General features: G+C 36.4%; 1 protein-coding gene across 1 annotated transcript in view; it reads right to left on the reverse strand.

Annotated features, from left to right (window-relative positions):
• kcnj3a (potassium inwardly rectifying channel subfamily J member 3a) overlaps positions 1-21,590 on the reverse strand; it is a 41,279-nt gene that overhangs the window by 11,591 nt on the left and 8,098 nt on the right. Inside the window, exon 3 of the mRNA XM_056465740.1 lies at positions 20,026-20,242. Coding sequence (XP_056321715.1) covers positions 20,026-20,242 — 217 coding nt within the window. The remainder of the gene's footprint in view (positions 1-20,025; positions 20,243-21,590) is intronic.

Genomic DNA, 21,590 nt, shown 5'->3' on the forward strand with positions numbered 1-21,590 from the left:
TCAGACACAGCCACAAACATATCGACGCTGTTTTTCAACCTCATAAAGCACATAAACACAGCTATTTTCTCAATAAAATTCATGTTAGCCATTTTACAATGAAGCTAGTCACCGGGTAGACAGAAGCCCTGCCCATCATGCGAATCTGCGTCTGTTCTGAAGTGAATTTGATGAATGAAGCGGATTTTGACGCACGAATGAAGTAAGTACAATCAAATGTTCACGCGTCTATTTACCATTTAGCATTTATCCGCACATTCCGCGTCTAGTTTGAACACAGCATTAGGGGTAAAATTTAAAGCCCTTCCCCTTCACACTCTGTTTCAAGGGCCAAGGGGAAGGGGTAAAAAATATCATTGAGATTGGGCCTAAGTTTTACTGGTTGATTGTTTTTAAAATACTCATTTCCTAAACTTATTTTATTTTAGCACATCTCTTGTCAAACCCTCCGTTTAGGTTCTTTTTTGATTAAGCTGCTCCATCCAAACCCACAAATGGGTTGCAGCTGAAAGGGCATCCGCTGCGTAAAACATATGCTGGACAAGTTGGCCGTTCATTCCGCTGTGGCAACCTCTGATTAATAAAGGTACTCAGCCGAAAACAATTGAATGAATGCTCCTTGCAAAATGTGAAATGTGCTCTGATTGGTTAGCTGGCCCAGTATGTGGTGGCTGGCAAACACCTTCAAGTGTGTTCCAGAAATGTCACTATTATTTTGAACCCTAATCAGACCCTGACAATTAGAGCTGCACCCTAATAGTCGACTAATTGCTAGTCAAGCAGAACAGGCTTGGTCGATTAAGTTTTTGTTAGTAGGAAATAAATATACAACAAGTGGCACAGTCAGTGCACGTGTCCCCCGAAGAGTTTGTGCGCTGCAGAAATGTGAGCAGAACGCTGCCAGACTCTGAGAGCTTTGACAGTTGGAGAAGTGTTCACAGCTGAGTGTTTCCAGTGCTCATGTTTCTGCAGAGCAAAAAAACAGTTCTGTGAACAAGCACAGATCTGGCAAAATCACCTGCTAATAATGTTGGGAAGAAAATCGAAAGTGTTGGATCATTCCATAGTTCCGTCCCTTCCACATCTACTTCATTGGAATGCATTTCATTTAAGACTGTGTTCATTCAGGCTGACTTGTGTTTTCAGCAGTTTTGGGCTGTAGCGTTGCTAGAAGTAGTGACGCTACAAGCTTAACTACATTTCTCAGTAGCGTAGCGGTAGTGTCGCTACTTTCTAAATAACATAGCTTATCAGTAGCGAAGCTATTTTATTAGTCAAGTAGTGCAGTAGCGTTCACAAAGCTACATTTACCAATCGCAGATCAATAAGTGACGGCACCGCCATTCACAGAGCTGTGAGGCCGGTGTGTAGCTGATGGAAGTAAATCCATATGATGGCGAGCATGATGATTTCTTCTTCTTCCTGTTTTACAGTGGTTGACAACAAATTTTTTGGTGCGTTACTGCCACCTCTGGTCGGTGACATCACCAACCAAATTAGGCTAACACGAGAAACTTGCTTGATGGAAAGACGACTAAGGGAGAGGAGTTATTTCTGAAGCAGGATTTTTCGTGAGCATACCTCGAGAAGTACATGTTAAGATGCAATAATTTAACTTCTGATGCTGTGCTCAAAAATACTTCAGTAATTTATAGTAAGTACTTCTATAAATTACTGCATTATGTAGTGTAATTTATTAATGAAGAGTTGTAAATATATATATATACAATATGCAAAATGGTTATGTCAAAATATTTCTCTTTAGTATAAATTACTATAGTATTTTAAATGTGTAACACCTGCTTTTATTCGATTTTTTTGTTTTAGCTGTTATTTACTATAATTTGTTTCTGTTTAGTACAGCATATTATTTACAGTAAATAATTTAACTGAATTATGCCTGATATGTTTAATTGACAGTTCTATTGACCTCTAAGATATGATTGACTTGGATTTAAGTTGCTTCGATTTAAAGATAAAAAACTAAAAAAGATAAAAGATAAAAAGACAAAAATTGCTTAGATGTAGCTTTTGCCATGTAGCATTTAGCTTAGCTTGCTACTGTTTATTACACAATAAACAGACAATTAGACGACTAATGGCTGAACTACAAATGGTTGACTAAGAAAATCTAGCCCTACTTTCAATGTCATTGTAAAGTCACAAGACCTATTTCCATCGATTTGTTGCATTTAAAAAAAAAAAGAATAATGTTAAATGAAGGTTAAAAGATGAACCACTAGCTATTTTCCCTCGTAGCAAACTAATAGTACGAGTAGCATGGTTACGAACACTGTGGCTGAAGCCTAAACAAAGAACTGCCATTCCAAACTCGGAAGCAAATGTCCAGACTTTTTATTAGATTACAAAACAAAATAAAATTTCAGTGGATTTAATTGTTCATCTAAAGACTAACAATGTGCAAATAAACAAACAAACAATAAACAAAATAAACAATGTAAATTTTGACTTTAAATGCAGGTTTTATTCACAATTGATTCTCTTGTTCTAATTTCACTCTGCAGAACACAATTTGTATTTATATATATATATATATATATATATATATATATATATATATATATATATATATATATATATATATATATATATATATATATACAACAGTTCTGTCTGGTTCTTGAATATGATTGGCTGATAGCCATGCAATATTCAGCAATAACAGCATTTGTACAGCCTCCTCACTCTTCTGTATTACTCCGCCCACATACAGCAACAAGAGGACACTTTACAGTTTGACAAATATTGCAGCTATTGAACAACATAATGTAAACATAAAGTTGTTTAGATTGCAACTATGCAGTTTATTTATAAGAACAGTGCCTATTTTAAAATATTTATTATTTCTAAGAGCCATTAGCCTGCCATATACTAAGCTGACCAAAGATGACTGACGTTGTCTATCCACAAGATGGCGACAGGACTGCATAATAAGCCCTTAAAAGATTATAACAGCCTAATTTCTAACTGCAGCTGATCAAATCATTATTAAACTAGTAAGCATACCTGCCAACGCTCCTGTTTTTTTTCAGGGAGTCTCTTGTATTTCAGACCAATCTCCCGCAACCATCCCGTTTTGTTATTTCTCCCGGAAAACTCCTGTAAATTCACCTCTCCCCCCCTTTTTGGCACAGTCCGTAACACCCTGGGTTGCCAACTTTTGTACAGTATCCCATCGCAGTGGCTGCCCAAAACCCGATGCAAAATACAGTTACTTACAAAACAGTACAGTTACTTTCCGGTTCTCAACAGTGTTATTTAGAGACCTGAATATACTGCTCATATATATATATATATATACAAAATTTTGTTTCGTTTTTTTCGATTTAAGACTATTAAGAGTTTTTGTTTGTAAATATATTCATTCATGTATTCATGTATTCATCATTGCCATATAAAGATCATAAGGATTTTGTTTTTCACAAGCATTACTGACTGTATTTCAGATGCTTGCAATGCTGGTGAGATAATCGCATCATTCATGAATGTAAAATCACACAAGCCTATCCCTGAAATGAGAACAAATTGTGTAAATAATTTGCTTGACTGAACAACATCAGCTGCCAATTATTGCTCTCTCTCTCTCTCTCTCTCTCTCTCTCTCCCTCCCCCTCTCTCTCTCTCATGGCTATTTAGGGGAAAATACATTTTATTGCCTTGATTAAATCAAGAATTATAATGAATTACACATTTTATCAACTTAGAGGGAATTTACTTGGTGTGGGAATGAAGCTTTATGTATGTTATGTGAACAGGACATGCTATTTTTGTATGATGTTTGGTGATCTTGGTGATGTACTTTTCCTTTTGAAATATTAATGTAAATTAAAGAGGTTTTAAAGACTCTCTCTCTTTTTTAGGTGTTTGACAGAACTTTCGAAGATATTTTTCCATCCCATGATTCACATGGGGCTGTGTGCCACACTCTTAAATAATGCCTCACCATTTAGCTCATCCATGGAAATTCCCTAAAGACTCAATTACCAGGCCTATTTCACGTATGACACAACACACAGATACACACAACATATACACATCAGTTATCTTCATTGGTATGTCATTTAGAAGCAGTTTGTTTTTCAGCATGACCAATTATTGCATGCTAACACATTGTCTAATAGAAATAAAGGGGCAGTTTAAATAAGTGTTAAAAAATCCACTAAGCATGTATTTATTTAGTTTGTTCACAGTTAGTCTATAATATGAACCATTGAGCATTCAATATCCAGTTACAGTAAACATTAATTATGCCAACTGTATTGCAGTGCTGTCACTGATATACTTCTGAAACCAATGGCTGTTTATGTTTTGTCTGTTTTTTAGAAGGGTGTAGGGCGTATCACTGAATTGAATTGAAGTGAATTTTGTTTGACAGATTTTAGATAAACTACAAAATTGAAATTAAACCGTCGAGGATAAAACAAGCTGTTAAAAAAACAAAGTATGGCTGAAAATACAGTTAATCCATGGAAAGCCTACACATTTTAAAGAGGAGGATCAAAATTATTCACAATATACAATAACATATAAAAAAGCATCATCATCCACCACAACTAACTATCCTCATCAAACAACCATCGTTTGATCTCTTTTTTGAACCCCCATAAGTCTTTTATTTGCTTTGTTCCACATGGCTGCACTTGTATATTAAAAAAACATATTTTTCCCTACTAGACTTTCTAAATTTAAATAAACAAATATTAAATCTCAACCACTTGTATTATATGAATGCTGTTGCCTCACCATTTGAAAATAGTTTACCAAATAACTAGGAACCACATTATTTTACGTATCATAACATATCGTAACATTTTACATATCATTCCGTTTTAAAAAACATACTCTTTTATTGAAAGTTAGAATACCATAATATGGTTCATACCATATTCTTTAAAAAGCTCTTTGTGCAAATGTGCTTCAGGATGAATTTTTAAAATGATCCCTACTAATTTATTTTGTACCGTTTGCAATTTTTTCTTCATACTCTGTGAGCAGCTACTATACCAAAATGAGTTAGCATATTCAAAATGGGGTTGAATCAAAGAATTTTGTACTATAAAATATGAAATGTAAAATATGAATCAATTGCTTGCTTTTTTAAGGCAAGGCAATTTTATTTATATAGCACATTTCATTCACAATGGTAATTCAAAATGCTTTATATAAACACAAATAAAAGAAACAGTAAATAAAAACAGCAAAGAGTAAAATGATTAAAACAGATAAAAACAGATCAAAATGTGTTAAAAATCTGGCTTTAAATGAATGAAAAAAAGAAAAGAAAGACATAATAGTGTGATCTGTCGGACATATCACATTCCTCATTGAGTAAAGACAAAGGTGTTTTCAATCTTGATTTGAATATGCCTAATGTTGGAGCACATCTGATCATTTCTGGAAGCTGATTCCAGCAGGGCTGATTCACCCTGATTCACCCTGCTTTGACTCAACTCTTGGAATTTCTAATTTACGTGATCCTAATGATCTAAGGAATCTGTTAGGTTTGTATTCAGTGAGCATATATGTAATGTATTGAGGTCCTAGGCCAGTTAGTGATTTATAGACAAGTAATAATACTTTAAAATCTATTCTGAATGTAACTGGGAGCCAGTGTAAAGACCCGAGGACAAGTGTGATGTTCTCTAATTTTCTGGTTCTGGTCAGAATCCTGGCAGCTGCGTTCTGGATGAGCTGCAACTGTCGGTTTTTGGGAAGGCCAGTGAGGAGTCCATTACAGTAATCCACCCTGCTGCTGATAAAAGCATGAACAAGTTCCTCTAAATCCTCACTGAAAACAAAGTATACACTTTTTGCAATGCTTTTGAGATGGTAGTATACTGTTTAACTTTCTGCTTTGATGTGACTATTGAAATTCATATATGACTCCAGAATAACACCAAGATTCTTGGCCTTATTTTTTTGATTGTTTGACCCCTAGAGCCAAGGTACGCATTCATCTTGAGAACCTCATCTCTGCTAAATGTCTAATCATCTTGTTTAATCCCGCCCCTTTTCGAAGCGTTTTACGACAGAATTTTGCATGCTCAAACTCTAGTGTGACCGCAGCATTAAGCTATGGTCACACTGGGGTTTGTGTGTGCGAAATTCTGTCGTGCGGCGCTGCGAAAAGGGGCGGGATTAAATAAGATGATTAGACATTTAAAAAAGTGAGCGATTGCTCCATGTTTTAAATTTCTGTCCAGAGAGGTTCTGTTTTGATCCTCGATTGGTCTCATGCAGTCAAGTGATGCGATTTCGCAGGTTAGAGTTCACCAAGCTTGAACTTTGCACTGCAGCAACATGCGAAACTTGACGCATGACCCTGCGTTTCTGGTCTAACGCATTCGCGTGCGTATGAATGGAAGTCTATGGGAGGAAAAGCCCAATGTGACCGCAGCTTTCGAGTGTTCAAGATATTTTAAAAGTAGGGTGGCTTCATTTTTTATAAGATGACTGAAACTCCCAAAAATTGCCCCAGCATGAGCCTCAACTTTCACCAGCAAGATGTCAATTTCAGACAATTTCAAAAGTTTTTCTGTTAATTATTATTATTAATTCATGCTCATCATTCTAAAGCATAGTAAGCCAAATATTGGCATGTGGTCTTGTGTATGGTAATGATATGAATTAGGGGCGTTTACAAGACAGATCTGACTGCAGTCAGCTGCACACAATTTAAAGCTCATTTGCTATTTATAAATGTCACATCTGGAGGACAAGGCTTTTATGCACACGTTCATTTTCTCTGAATCACATTTTTGAGAAATGACCTTAGCACAAATTTACATTTACATTTAGTCATTTAGCAGACGCTTTTATCCAAAGCGACTTACAAATGAGGACAAGGAAGCAGTTTACACAACTGTAAGAGCAGCAGTGAATAAGTGCTATAGACAAGTTTCAGGTGTCAATTTCAGGTGTCAATTTATCATGATTTCCGCACATTTTATAAATGAGGTCAAACATTTTTGTTGTAAGCTCAATCAACATCAGTTTAGATTGTGTTTAGATTACATAAATTGAAGTAACCGATACCCCGAAAATAAAAAATTAAATAATAACCTGACCTAACTCTTCAGGTTTTACAGCAGTCAAAGACCACTAGCATATCTCGACATCTATAATTCAGTTCATGGTTTTGCCAGCAAGATGTGCTATATTTAGTCCACTGGTTTCATCATTTATGGAACTCCTTATCACCGCTTGCAAAACAGCTGAGCAATGCTCAAAGCTTCCAGTCTGTATTTACGAGAGCCTTTATCAGACTGATCTCAGTGCAAGGCTAAATTTACACTGTGCGTTTAAGAGGATTTTGATTATTCTTTGTGAAGGGATTTTTGCTGCAGGCTGCATCCTTCTAGAAAACATCAATAGGCTTCGCAGAGAAAATAAGCAGGAAATCCTCTTCATGAAAATGATAATGTGGACAGGGACACGAAATGCTGGGATAAGTTTAATGGAAAATATAAACAAACAGCATTTGTGTATGACTAAAAAGGACGCAGACTCAATTCATTCTTTCTTGGATCTATGGATAATAGGTTTGCAATTTAATTGATAAAAAAAGCAAACAATTATATAAATATAAACTTCATATTAGATTAATATTGTTCTCAATCTTCTCCAAACAATGGTCAGTGTTCTCAAAGCATTTAATACAGCCGCCTGAACACTTTCTCTTCATTTAGAAGTACTGTGTTCTTTACAGCCAAAGCACATAATCGTAACACAATCCAAGAGTTCTCCATTGGATAACACTGAACAATAGACACAAGAACAGTATTGAAAAATCACATTATGACTCCTTCTGTGAATATTTCTCCCCCTGCACTGAATAATTTAGTCTCTTATTTTTGTCTGACCATTGAACTTCATCTGCACAAAACTATAAAATGCATGAAACAACAGGACACTATTCCTAAGTTGTGGAATGCAGGCATTATTGCTTACTGAAGGGTCACTTAAAAAAAAATATGTTGTGCAAACATACATTTAATATTTCATTAAATGCTGGTATGTTTTAAGTTATTAAAGGGATAGTTCACCCCAAAATGAAAATGTACTCAATCTTTACTCACCCTTCCAAACCTTTATCAGTTTCCTTTTTCTGTTGAACACAAAATAAGAAGTTTTGAAGAATGCTGGAAACCTGTAAGCACTGACTTCCATAGTAGGAAAAACAAATACTATGGAAGTCAGTGGTTACAGCAGTGTTTCCCAACCCTGTTCCTGGAGGCACACCAACAGTTCATGTTTTGGATGTCTCCCTCATCTGACCCATTAACTTCAGGTGTTGGAGTCTCTTCTAATGTTCTGATGAGTTGTTTCAGGTGTTTTTGATTAGGGAGAGGATGAAAATGTGTACTGTTGGTGTGCCTTCAGGAACAGGGTTGGGAAACTCTGCATTAGAAGAGACTCCAAAACCTGAAGTTAAAGGGTCAGATGAGGGAGACATCCAAAACATGAACTGTTGGTGTGCCTCCAGGAACAGGGTTGGGAAACACTGGGTTACAGGTTTTCAGCCTTTTTTTTTAAGATACTGTATCTCTTTTTGTGTTCAACAAAAGAAAGAAACCCAACAGGTTTGTGACAAATTAAGATTGAGTATATGATGACAGAATTCTTCAGATTTTGGGTGAACTGTTTCTTTAATTCATTAAAACATGTACACAGTAAGTGCATTGTATCAATTGAATAATATAAAGAGTAATGATATAAAGGTAACGAATGATTAATGGTTGTGCAGCAAGGTGATTGGGACTCTCTGTGTAATTTTTCTTTCACCACTTCATGAAATAACTCATGGTAATAATGTACCAACAGCAAACTTACCAAATTCTCTCTCTCTGACCTATAATCAGACTCTAAACCAGGGATGTCCACACTCGGTCCTGGAGGGCCGGTGTCCTGCAAAGTTTAGTTCCAACCCCAATCAGACACAGCTGGCCTAGCTAATCAAGCTTTTACTAGGCTTTCTGGAAACATTCTTGCAGGTGTGTTGAAGCAAGTTGGAGCTAAAACGTGCAGGACACCGGCCCTCCAGGACCAAGTTTGGACACCCCTGCTCTAAACCCTATCGATATGCCAACTCACACAGATATAGTGATGTACACATCTCCATCTTGCCAGTATTGTTCAACCTGACATTCATATTATTATCAATTACTTCTCTCTCTGTTTCTCTATCTCCTGTACTAATTTCAATAGGCTCTGTGCAGTGGGGTCATGAATTCAATTGAATTGATTTAAAAGTCAAAAATGGTTGCATACTAGCATAATGGTGCAAAAACAGGCATACTGACAGCATTTAATATCTAAGTGTCACATATACAAATGCTCCATAAGATTGTGACTACTTCCCTATTAACCAGTAGAACTTTGGTTCACAAAAAAGCAACCACAAAGCAAGGCGTTAATTTATCAAGGTGGCAAAGGTTCTTCTGTCATATCTGGTACCTGTCGATAATGTGAAGTATTCCTCTCAGCTAGCTGCTGTTCAAAAACAGCGACACCGCTAAACTATGGCTTGGAGTGGCTCAATCAGAGTTTTAAATTGACCTATTTAGTCCCCAGTAAGGGTAAACAGATGTCCTGTTTTTCCACAGGAAAGTCCCTTATTTCCCAGGACAGTTGCTTATTTCAGCTTTACCACGAGAACGGTCCAGCCAAAGGTAGGCTAACCAAGAGCATCGTAGAGCGAAAAATAAAATTCAAACAGTATCTGTTATTAACGTGCAGTAGGAGAGCTCGGGATAGGTGGAATCATGCAGAATAAACTTATAACTGAAGCGCTGTCTGGGCTGCCACCACACAATCCCTCTCATAACCGAGACTGTGCAAAAAAATCGAATAGCCTACACAGACAGGTATCAAAATTTCCATCACTGCGGAGTATCTACCTCTAGAAAATACATGGTTTAGGTCTTATTGAACCAGTTAGAAAGCAAACTTTTAAATTAGTGAATAAAAATGGCAGTAATAATCCGGAGCAATGAAATATTGGCGCTGGCTTTGATCAGACAGTCTATGTGAGGAAAAAACAAAAACATGCTAACCTTGTGACTAAGTCACCTAAGTGACTGACTCAAGATCAATCGGGAAATTAGACGCAAGGGTTTTTAAAGATATTTTCTGCTCAGCTAAAGTTTAAAGTAAACTTTTTAAAGATAACCCTATTTAAAGTTTTTATTGTAAAGCACTCTTATAGGAAGTATTGGAAACGTGTTTTATTTATTTACTTTTTCTGATTTTGGCAGCCTTTTTTTAATATTTTAAAAGTTAAAATAAATTTTGCATGCTTGTACACCTACTTTAGTAAAATACAAAACCGTTATAATAATCAAATATAAATGAAGTGGAAACTTAAATTATATAATAATAATAATAATAATATAAATTAGCAAATAAATTATATTAATTATAATAGCAAAAAAAATATACTTTTGTTAGGCGATAAAATAAATTTAATAAAACCTTGGGTTTGTTATGGCTCCAGGGCCCAATATGTTCTTAATCTTTCCCTGATTTTACTGGGGGTGGTCATAATGTTAAAGTCTGAAATGTAAACATATTTCTTAACTCCCTCCCCGACATAACCACTTCTCAATAATAAATGAATGAATGAATGAAACTGAACAGAAAAAAGCACACTAAAATTAATATAAACAGGATTGCTCAAAGCCTAATTAAACAAATAAGCCTAAAGACCTCGATTAGTTTACTCAGGTGATTAAGACTGGGGCAAACCTGAATTTTATGAATCCTAATACATTTTATCACCCCTTTCCTATTTTTTATATTAAGTGTTTACACTTGACATAAAAACGACATATATATATATATATATATATATATATATATATATATATATATATATATATATATATATATATATATATATATATATATATACGATGTACTGAAACTGAAGTATTAAAAAATACTAATGAATATTTAAACTTAAAGCCTTAGATACTGTAGTTACAGTACATAACAATTTAAGTAGCAAATATAGACAGTCATAAACATAAGAAGTAAACAGGGAAATTTTTCAAAAAGGCGTTCTACTAACATTCCTAATTTATTTTAAATAAAAATGATTAATTTTACAGCACAATCAAAATAAACTGCAGTTTTTGTAGTTACACTTGACAACACATTCATTTGAACCACCTCTGAAACCTTTGTTGATGTGTAGATATTCAGAAATGTTTGGTGAGTGAACTGAAAGCTCAGTTAACCTCACATAAGTGTTCAAAAAAATGGTAAGGTTTGATGGATTATGGAATTTGTTATTGTTATTCTTTTGAAACTGTAAAACCACCGGCATAAAACAACTTGTCAGTTCCTGAACATCAATTTCACCTGAATATATTATTAATATATGCAAACTTTTAGCCTTTTAGTAATTTGACCCCTTTCTCTGGTCTCTCTGATGCATGTCCTGTCTGTTGGAGGAAAAAGTACTTTTTACACAGTTTTCATGGCCCCATAATGATCATACGTTGGAAAGGAAGCAGCATGGAAACATACATGGGTGGGGGAGGGGTTTACAAAGTGGGTTGCCATAGAAACAGTGTTACAGCCACCAGAAAACTGGAGTCTTGGGATTGGGTACTTGCACTGTTCATCAGTTATTAACATTGTATTGTGCTCATGTCACATGACTCTCTTACAGGAGAAATGCTTGTGAAGTGATGTCCAAGATACTGGAATTGTGCATTGATTAAATAAATATGTTTTGTATACTCTGCATTTTTGGTAATAAGTCCTTCTTTCACTGCTTCTTTCTAAGCAAATAATGTTGTTCCATGCATTAATATATTCACAGAGCTTGATTTAAGTGGGGAATGGGGGGATGGCATCCCCCTTACTGAAAAATAATGACAAAAATAATAAATAAATCTGGAAAACTTGTATCCCCATTAGATTAATCGAGCAGATTGAACATTAAAATCTTTTATCTATGATAATTTACCAACTAAATTACAGCAGCTGGCCAATTAGAAGTGACTGTAATGAGCTGCACACAAGCTTTTATCCTTTATGTTTCATCTGTTGTTCAAAAAGACTCAAGAGCAACTTTTGTCATACTTCTGAAAGAGAAGAACTGACATCTTTGATTAAAACATAACTGAAACATCTTTGATATATAGACATTCCTCTGATATAACATTATGTGTACTGTATGTGACTGTTAAAGACACTGAGACAAGAGAGAGAGAGAGAGAGAGAGAGAGAGACAGAAAATAATTGGCTCAGCAGAGCAGCTGATGTTGTTCAGTTGTATTTGTTCTCAGTCCAGAGACAGTCTCTTGTGATATTACACTTGTAAATGATGCGATTAGCTCACCTGCATTGCTAACTTTGGAAAATGTAGTCAGTAATGTCTGAAATAAAAGCATCCTTGAATGACATGCATACTGTCTGGCAAAAATGAATACACTTACAAACCAAATTGAATAAACACTCCTCTTAAACAGATGTAGGATAATAGGATGATTGAGAAGAATCAAGAAAAATTCAATCCGAACAATAAACTGCTCAGCAGAGAGTAATCAGAGCAGGAGAATGGTAAGGAGCTAATTAAAGCCTGAAGATTTAACCTTCACTGAAATACTGCAGCAATTTCTGAATTGGAGCTGTTCTATTATGGTACCTTGTTGTTGATGTTGTTGTTGTTTCTAGTACAATTTGTCAAATAATAATACTAATAAATATAATTTAAGTGTAGTTTTTTCAGTTGCATTCTGAAAACGTACCACTATTTACATTTCTGGAGATCGCAAAATATGTCCCAGGAGCTATGTTTTTTTGCTATTTTTGTTTTCGCGAATCCAAAAACTTTTATTTTTTATTTTTGTGTTACAGCGAGGCCGCTGTGTGCGCTTTTTGAGAGTTCAAAATTTCTCTCGCAAGTGCCATTCGCACCTGCTGTTCTCACGTAAATCCACCAGAGGTCGCTGTTGACACCCATCCGACAGTTTTAAAAACAAATCCAGAAAAATGCCTAACTGAGTCTGGTTTCTCTCAAGGTTTTTTTTTTTCTTCACTTTCGCCAATTAGTGAAGTTTTTTTTCCCTCTCCGCTGTCGCCACTAGCTTGCATGGTTCAGGATCTATAGAGCTGCGCATCGTTGGTTTTGCTATTCAGTGTTTGGACTCTCAGTAGTGATTTTAAACCACACTGAACTGAGCTAAACTGAACTGAACTTAAACACTACAAACTGAACTACACTGTTCCAATTTACTATGACCTTTTATGTGAAGCTGCTTTGACACAATCTACATTGTATAAGCGCTATACAAATAAAGGTGAATTGAATTGAATTGAAAAAGAAAAGCCCTCGCCTGTTTTTTGCCACGTTTTCAGATTTCACCACATTCTCACACTGTATTTATTTGTTTATTTAATTTTTTGGTTTCTGATTTTGTTCTACCCGATTTCAGGAGCCGTTCTTTGCCGGACTCGAACCCCATCATCATGATCAACTCCTCTCTGCATCGCAAGTTCACCGATGTACATGGCGAGCTACTGGATGAAAAGTGGAACAGAGGGAAAGTTGTCCATACAGAGGTAAGCAGTCAGCTGGTAAGCACGAAAAGGAACGGCAATATACCACCCTATAGCGTTCATTTTAAAGACGAAATGCAGCCATACGTACCTCTGGCTTCATAATTCGCGATGTCCAGAAACATATATAGGGTTACGTATTAAGATTAATCCTATGTTGTTGTTTTTTTTCTTTTAAATGTTGTCCACCTCCCTTGGTTATCTATCCATTGTCACTATGGTTTTTGATTATTAATGCACCCTTGTTATCCTGATAGCTCCTGTATAAATGTTGTCGTTCATTGTTTCTTGTTGTTTCATCTGATATGTACTAATGTTTCACTGCATTCCTGTTTCTTTCTAAGCCTTCTTGTTTGGTTTTGATATACCTAATAAATGGCTAAATTTCCCTGCAACATAACTGAGATTCACTCATAACTTGATTGATTGATTTTATTAATTCTAAAATTTTGGATGAGGCCTTGTGATAATGTGAGTAAATAATAAATCCAAAGGGATTCCATTTCTAACGAAGGCTCACATAAAAAACTAAAACAACACAATGATAATCTTCATTCCGTTTCACACAGATTGTGATTACCAGCAGAACACATATTCAGAGAGAAAGAGAGAGAGCTAGTGTGCAATCCCTCTGTTCTTTTTGCCATTCTTTCACTATTAGTGCTTTGCAACTCTGGACAATTTGGAGCTTAAAAAGATCACTTGGAACTCATTCATTAAAATAACTCTGCTGTGCGATTATGATATTGATTAATGCCAAAGTGCAAGAAACAACAGACCGCCAGTTATTTTAGATGTAACATAGTCTCCTGTCTTCTGTTTCACACATAAATAAAATTCCAAACTAAGAAAGATCAGAACAAGTCTTCATCTCAGATCAACAAGGCTATGTTTGCTTCCTGAATGATTTTGCTGAACAAATCATATGTGTCAATGGCTGAACGATCCATTTATAAACGAATGAATGATTTATGATTCAGTGAATTACTCATTCACACGGAGCTTCAGCGTCAACTCTTAATGGAGGCCGTGTCTGAAGTTGGGGCTGACGTGATCATCATAGCAGCGTCAGCCAATGAAATTAGTTTGCAATCAGCCACTGTCTGAGCTGGGATATTTGCATAAAGTGACCTGATTGGCTGATTTCCTTAATTCTACAGCAAGCAACAACACTGAAGTGGCGCCAACGGATCTACAATTCAGTTTGCAAAGCTTGACATCACCCATTTAAAGTGAATGGGAAGCATTGACGCTGACGCCCCATGTGAATAGGGCATAAGACAGGGACTTGGACTTGCTGCCACCTACTGGCAGTGCAAGCGTTATATACAGTTGAAGTCAGAATTATTAGCCCCCTGAATTATTCGCCCCCCTAATTATTTTTTCCCCTAATTTCTGTTCAACAGAGATTTTTTCAACACATTTCTAAACATAATAGTTTTAATAATTCATTTTTAATAACTGATTTATTTTATCTTTGCCATGATGAAATAATAAATGATATGTAAATAAGTAAATAATATTTGACTAAATATTTTTCAAGACACTTCTATACAGCTTAAAGTGTCATTTAAAGACATAACTAGGTTAATAAGGTTAACTAGTCAGGATAGGGTAATTAGGCAAGTTATTGTATAACGATGGTTTGTTCCGTAGACAGTCAGAAAAAAAATAGCTTAAAGGGGCTAATAATTTTGACCTTAAAATGTTTCATAAAACATTAAAAATTGCTTTTATTCTAGCTGAAATAAAACAAATATGACTTTATCCAGAAGAAAAAATATTATCAGACATACTGTGAAAATTTCCTTGCTCTGTTAAACATCATTTAGGAAATATTTAAAAAATGAAAATAAAATCAAAGGGGGGCTAATAATTCTGACTTCAACTGTATATACCTTATATAAAAACTATGGATGTATATACAATACCCTCACTAATATAGTAAAACAAATGTGTGTGTGTGTTCATGAAAATTCAGCTATTTTGTACAAAAACAAGATTTTGGCTCTGTTACTGCCCACCTAGAGCCAAATTACCAACAATTCTTTCATTCTTGGAGGAAGATAATGAGAATTTGGAAGAGATCTGCAGCTGAGACTTCCTGTCGTGTTCTTAGCAAAATGACAAAGAACAGCTCTAATGTGATATGCAAACATGCAGGCAGTATCGTTAAGCTGACATGTTACTAATAACTAAAATGTAGGATGACATGTCCACCTCCAAATGTCTGATATGAATGTTTTCTCTTTGATTACATTCCAATATAAAACATATCACGAATAAACAGTATCCAACTGTGAATAGTGATAGTTATCAGCAATTAGCACATTTTAAAATGATCTATTTTGCCTAAAAAATGTCAAGTATTTGCAAAGTGTGAACTAAATGGCTATAATAAGCATTAATTACATATAAAAAGCAGGGTGAAATACTATTGAACACACAGCACACTTTGACTTAAAGATGTGTTTAAACTACTGACCCCTGTTATCTGTTTGTCTTGCGTTTTGTGTTAAGGGATACACAGTGCTAGAGACTGGTTTTACCAGTGTCCCCAAACAGCATGTTTACAATCACACTTCATTTGCTGATCAATAGAACACAATCAATTGTGTTCACTTCAGGGCCAGTGAGATACCCCCATGTCTCCTGTTTTAGTAACTCGCCTTAACAGGAGGTAAATAGCTAGTACACTGTCCCTTTTTCTAGTGCATGCAGCGTCATGCTGGAAACAACTTTTCAAATCTAAAAATATATTACAAAACAGGGCATCATATCTATTTTGACTTCAGTTTCAAAGCACAGACATAAAAACATCCGCTACTTTTATGGAAGAAGCACGATAAATGAAAATAAGATGTTCCAAATGTTTGAAACTCTAAAAGTTTTCAGAGAAAATTGTGTTGTGTACGATGCCCGCGCTACAGTGGCCGGGAAATGCAAAACAATATTACAAAGTGTGAAACACTTTTACAAAGCTCCAGACAAATTTACATTTTAACCCATCATAAGACACAATTACATAGGAAAAACTATTTTACCAAGGACGAAACAAATGTACAATTACAGATTCCTTCCGGAAAGTGAATGTACCACACACCCAGTGTGTGACTTTATAGACGCAGGTTAATATGAGTCTACAAGTATAAAAATCATGGTTTGACCAACTGCGATAAAACATCGTTTTGCCATTTCAAGAGTTCACACTTAGCTGATAATCAATAAAGCGTATTTGGCATGCTGTCCCGGGAGAGAGCCCTGAGCTCGTAATATCCTCGAGCCCGGGGCTCCCTCCCGTTAGAAGGGCGAGAGGGGAGTTCGAGCTCAGGTAGGTCTCGAGAACTCCCCTGCTTGTCGCCGCATGAGAAGTGTAAACTAGGGTTGTTTTCGGTGATAATTTGGTTTAATCTATTGCTATGGTATATGTTTTTGGACGGTGGGAGGAAACCGGGGGACCCGGGGGAAACCCACGCGAACACGGGGAGAACATGTAAACTCTGCACAGAAACACCAACCAGCCTGATAGGAGGTTGGACCAGCGGTGTTCTTGCCATCATGACTTGTATGTCATGACATCATGTCCACGATTACAGCGTACGAGTGGTCCTCGTTAAAATATTGAACACATTGTTGAAGTATGTCTGGTGTTTCCGTCTGGTCCGCGTCCTTCAGAAACTCCAAACACTGACCACACGTAAAGCAAAACCACGTTAAGCTGCTCATGCGTTTGCCACAAAACGGGCAAAACAACCCTCGACCGCAGTCCATGTTCTGTCCAATTAACTGCTCTCACCACGAACAAACAACAATTTTGTTTTGCACTTCCCGGCCACCGTACTTGCAGACTTTTTAGAGTTTTTGAGACGCTGCACAATTTTCCAAATCATTTATCACCATCGTTTCCACACTGCATGACTATCCGGTGTAGCATTTAGTTGCTGCTGTGTTCATGCTAAGGTTGCACAATCAATCAAACGTTGTTATCATGTGCATAAAAGCCGGTTCTGTAATCAGCTGTAAATCTCCAGCACCTGCTTTCAGAAGGAGCAGTGTTTCCTTATGCCCTATGTCGTATGTTGTGAAAAGGGGCAGGATTAAACAAGATGATTAGACATTTAAAAAAGCAAGCGATTGCTCCATATTAAAAATTTCCATCTGTAGAGGTCATGTTTTGATCTTCGATTAGTCTCACGCTTTCATGTGATGCCATCTCGCAAGTCAGAGCGCACCAAGCTTGAACTTTTCAACGCAGTGAACTGCTAAACTTGTCGCACAAGCTTGTGTTTTCTGTCTGTTGCATTCACATGCATACGACTGAAAGTCTATGGGGTGAAAAGGGCATTCTGACCGCAGCTTTAGTTCACTGACAAGCCACGCAAAAATGACAGACAATTTAATTGATGTGATTTTGATTTTTTACAATTCCTTGAGGCAGGAGAAAAGGCTTTTTCATGGAACTGAATATGCTGTTTTGAAAGACATATCTGAAGTAAAGTTATATTTTTGCCAATAAGTTTTTTTAATACCAGGAAGTTGCTAGGCAACAGAGGCACACATATTTAAAGTCACAGGAAAAAGTAGCAGACAACTGAAATGCATGCGGTCATGACCTCTATAGTAGTTCTAGGACTGCAAAAAACTATTGTGCCAATTAGTCATCATTGCTTATTATTTTGAGTTAAGTTAACTGTTAAGTTATATGGATTAAATGCGTTGACATATTTTATATATCAAAGTTTTACTCGGCTGAACATATTAAACTTAAAAAAAAGTCACATATATATATATATATATATATATATATATATATATATATATATATATATATATATATATATATATATATATATATATATATATATACAGTTGAAGTCAGAATAATTAGCCCCCCTGAATTATTAGCCCCCAGTTTATTTTTTCCCCAATTTCTGTTTAACAGAGAGATTTTTTCAACACAATTCTAAACATAATAGTTTTAATAACTCATTTCTAATAACTGATTTATTTTATCTTTGTCATGATGACAGTAAATAATATTTGACTAGATATTTTTCAAGACACTTCTATACAGCCTAAAGTGACATTTAAAGGCTTAGCTAGGTTAATTAGGTTAACTAGGCAGGTTAGGGTAATTAGGCAAGTTATTGTATAACGATGGTTTGTTCTGTAGACTATCGAATAAATATAGCTTAAAGGGGCTAATAATTTTGACCTTAAAATGATTTTTAAAAAATGAAAACTGCTTTTATTCTAGCCGAAATAAAACAATTAAGACTTTCTCCAGAGGAAATAATATTATCAGACATACTGTCAAAATGTCCTTGCTCTAATAAACATCATTTGAGAAATATTTAATATAAGAAAATAAAATTCAAAGGGGGGCTAATAATTCTGACTTCAACTGTATAGAGAGAGTTAACTCTACAGTGTAGAAATAATCATAACTCTTTTGTGTTTTGTAGTTTTAATAAAATAGCAATGTTAGAAGGAAATATACACATATAAAGTCAAGGAATCATAGATATGCATGCTTTATTTCAACAAATTTATTAGATTTCAAAAATTAGAAAGGATCAGAATGACGGCCTCTGTAGTTCCAGTGTTAAATCAATAATAGCTATTAAATCCTCTGCTAGATTCCCTGGGTCTTTTCTTTGTGGCATATTTGCAGTTACACACTGAAAGACTTGAACAGAAACAATTGACGAATCTCTGCCTCACACATAGGGTGATAATGAAATAACTTGCATGTGAGACTGCAAAATGGTACCCTTAAGTAAATTTGTTAAGGAGGGGAGATGCAGGAAGAAGCGTTATGCATTCTGCTAAGAGAGTTGAAGGTCAATAAATAAAATTTTCTGTATAATGTTATTGTAAAGCTTATATATTCAGAGATTGTAATCGATACGCTTATTTTGACTTAATCTCTAAAGCGGGACATTGATGTGACAATATCGTGACAAGTCTAATATAGGGAATGAATCAGTTCATTAACTTTTGAGTTTGATAAATGGCATCTAAAATGTGTGTTTGGGAAAGAAAACGCTAGTTAACTAGTGCCATTTACCTTACCTTAGCTGAAAATGAGGTCTGATATCCATTTTTATTTTCACTATCCATTCAGAACGGACCTTCAGGTTATTTGGAACGTGGTGAAATGATAAATTTGTGTCACTTTCTCTTCCCTGAAAAGATATATGGCCATGTGAAATAAGTCTATAACTCCTCCCCAAACTTCCTGATGCCTTGTCTCTTGTTCTCTGATCATCGCCGTTGTGTTTTTCAGTCAGAACTCATTTCACACAGCATGATTTAGAATCTGTATACAGGCAGTGTAGTGTATTCTAGTCTCTAATTAATCTTACAGTAACTTATTGACTAGAAAATGGTAAAAAAAAAAAGGATTGAAAAAGCAAAAAAGAAACTTACCAGTTGTTTCAACAATACCCTCCAAAATCACGACAATTTCGAACTGTTCTGTCTGCATGGAGTGTTGTGAAAGTTCATAGAAGGGGCTCTTAGTGTCAATCACATGGCAGATTGTGAGTGGCGACACAAGAAAGAGCTGGTCCGCTCCAGTGCTGAAGCCAACATCCAGCTCCAGCTGATCCAGGGGGAGGAACTCGCCCTCAGGCGTCTGACGGGACTGCAGGAGCGAGAAGAGAAAGGGGTGTAAACATTGCTTTAAACACTGCACCGTGAACTGAGAGGGTAGACAGTCATTAAAAGGGCATGCAGGTTGAAACTTTAATTTTAATACAACTAGTGACACGATGTAGCATTCATTTTGATGTACATTCATTCATTCATTTTCTGCCGCTTTTCCCGGGCCGGATTGCGGGGGCAGCAGTCTTAGGTGAGAACCCCAGACTTCCCTCTTCCCAGACACTTCCTCCAGCTCCTCCGGGGGGATCCCAAGGCATTCCCAGGCCAGTCGAGAGACATAGTCCCTCCAGCGTGTGCTGGGTCTTCCCAGAGGCCTCCTCCCGGTGGCACATGCCTGGAACACCTCCCTAGGTAGGCGTCCAGGAGGCATCTGAAACAGATGCCCGAGCCACCTCAGCTGATTTCTCTCGATGTGGAGGAGCAGTGGCTTTACTCCTCACCCTATCCATAAGAGTGCGCCCTGCCACCCTTAGAAGGAAACTCATTTCGGTCGCTTGTATCCGAGATCTTGTCCTTTCGGTCATGACCCAAAGCTCATGACCATAGGTGAGAGTAGGAACGTAGATTGACCGGTTAATCGAAAGCTTTGTCTTTCGGCTCAGCTCCTTCTTTACCACAACAGACCGGTACATCGACCTCATTACTGCTGACGCTGCACCAATCCACCTGTTAATCTCATGTTCCATCATTTCCTCACTTGTGAACAAAACCCAGAGATACTTAAACTCCTCCCCCTGGTGTAAGGACTTTCCTCCAACCTGGAGATGGAAAACCACCTTTTTCTGGTGGAGCACCATGGCCTCAGACTTGGAGGAGCTGATTCTCATACCAGCCGCGTCACACTCGGCAACAAACCGCCCCAGTGCATGCTGAAGGTCCATGTTCAGTGAAGCCAACAGAACAACGTCATCTGTGACTAACAGAGATGAGATCCTGTGGTCCCCGAACCAGACCACCCTACAGCCCTGTTGCAATCAAAATGATTTACCCTCCCTCAGATTGAAACTTTTTCTGAAGCTCTAGTAGTTTGTGGTGGTATCAGGTTCAGTTTAGTAGCATAGAAAAAGTTATTAAAAGTTATAAACCCCCATATTCAACATTGCTGTTTTTAAGTCATCTGTTTGTGTGCTAGGGGGAAAAATGTTAAAACAACACTCAAAAAAATATTTTTGCTGCTTGTTTAAACTACTTACTTAAGAATCAGTTTTTTGGAACAACTTAATTATTTTATGTTCACTTTTTATGTTGTAAAAACCATTAGGTTAACTTAATCAGTTTGCGCTGGGATGACATGAAGGGATTGTGTGAAACCCAGCATCAACATGACG

This window comes from Danio aesculapii, chromosome 9 (assembly GCF_903798145.1).
Source record: "Danio aesculapii chromosome 9, fDanAes4.1, whole genome shotgun sequence".
NCBI lineage: Eukaryota > Metazoa > Chordata > Actinopteri > Cypriniformes > Danionidae > Danio > Danio aesculapii.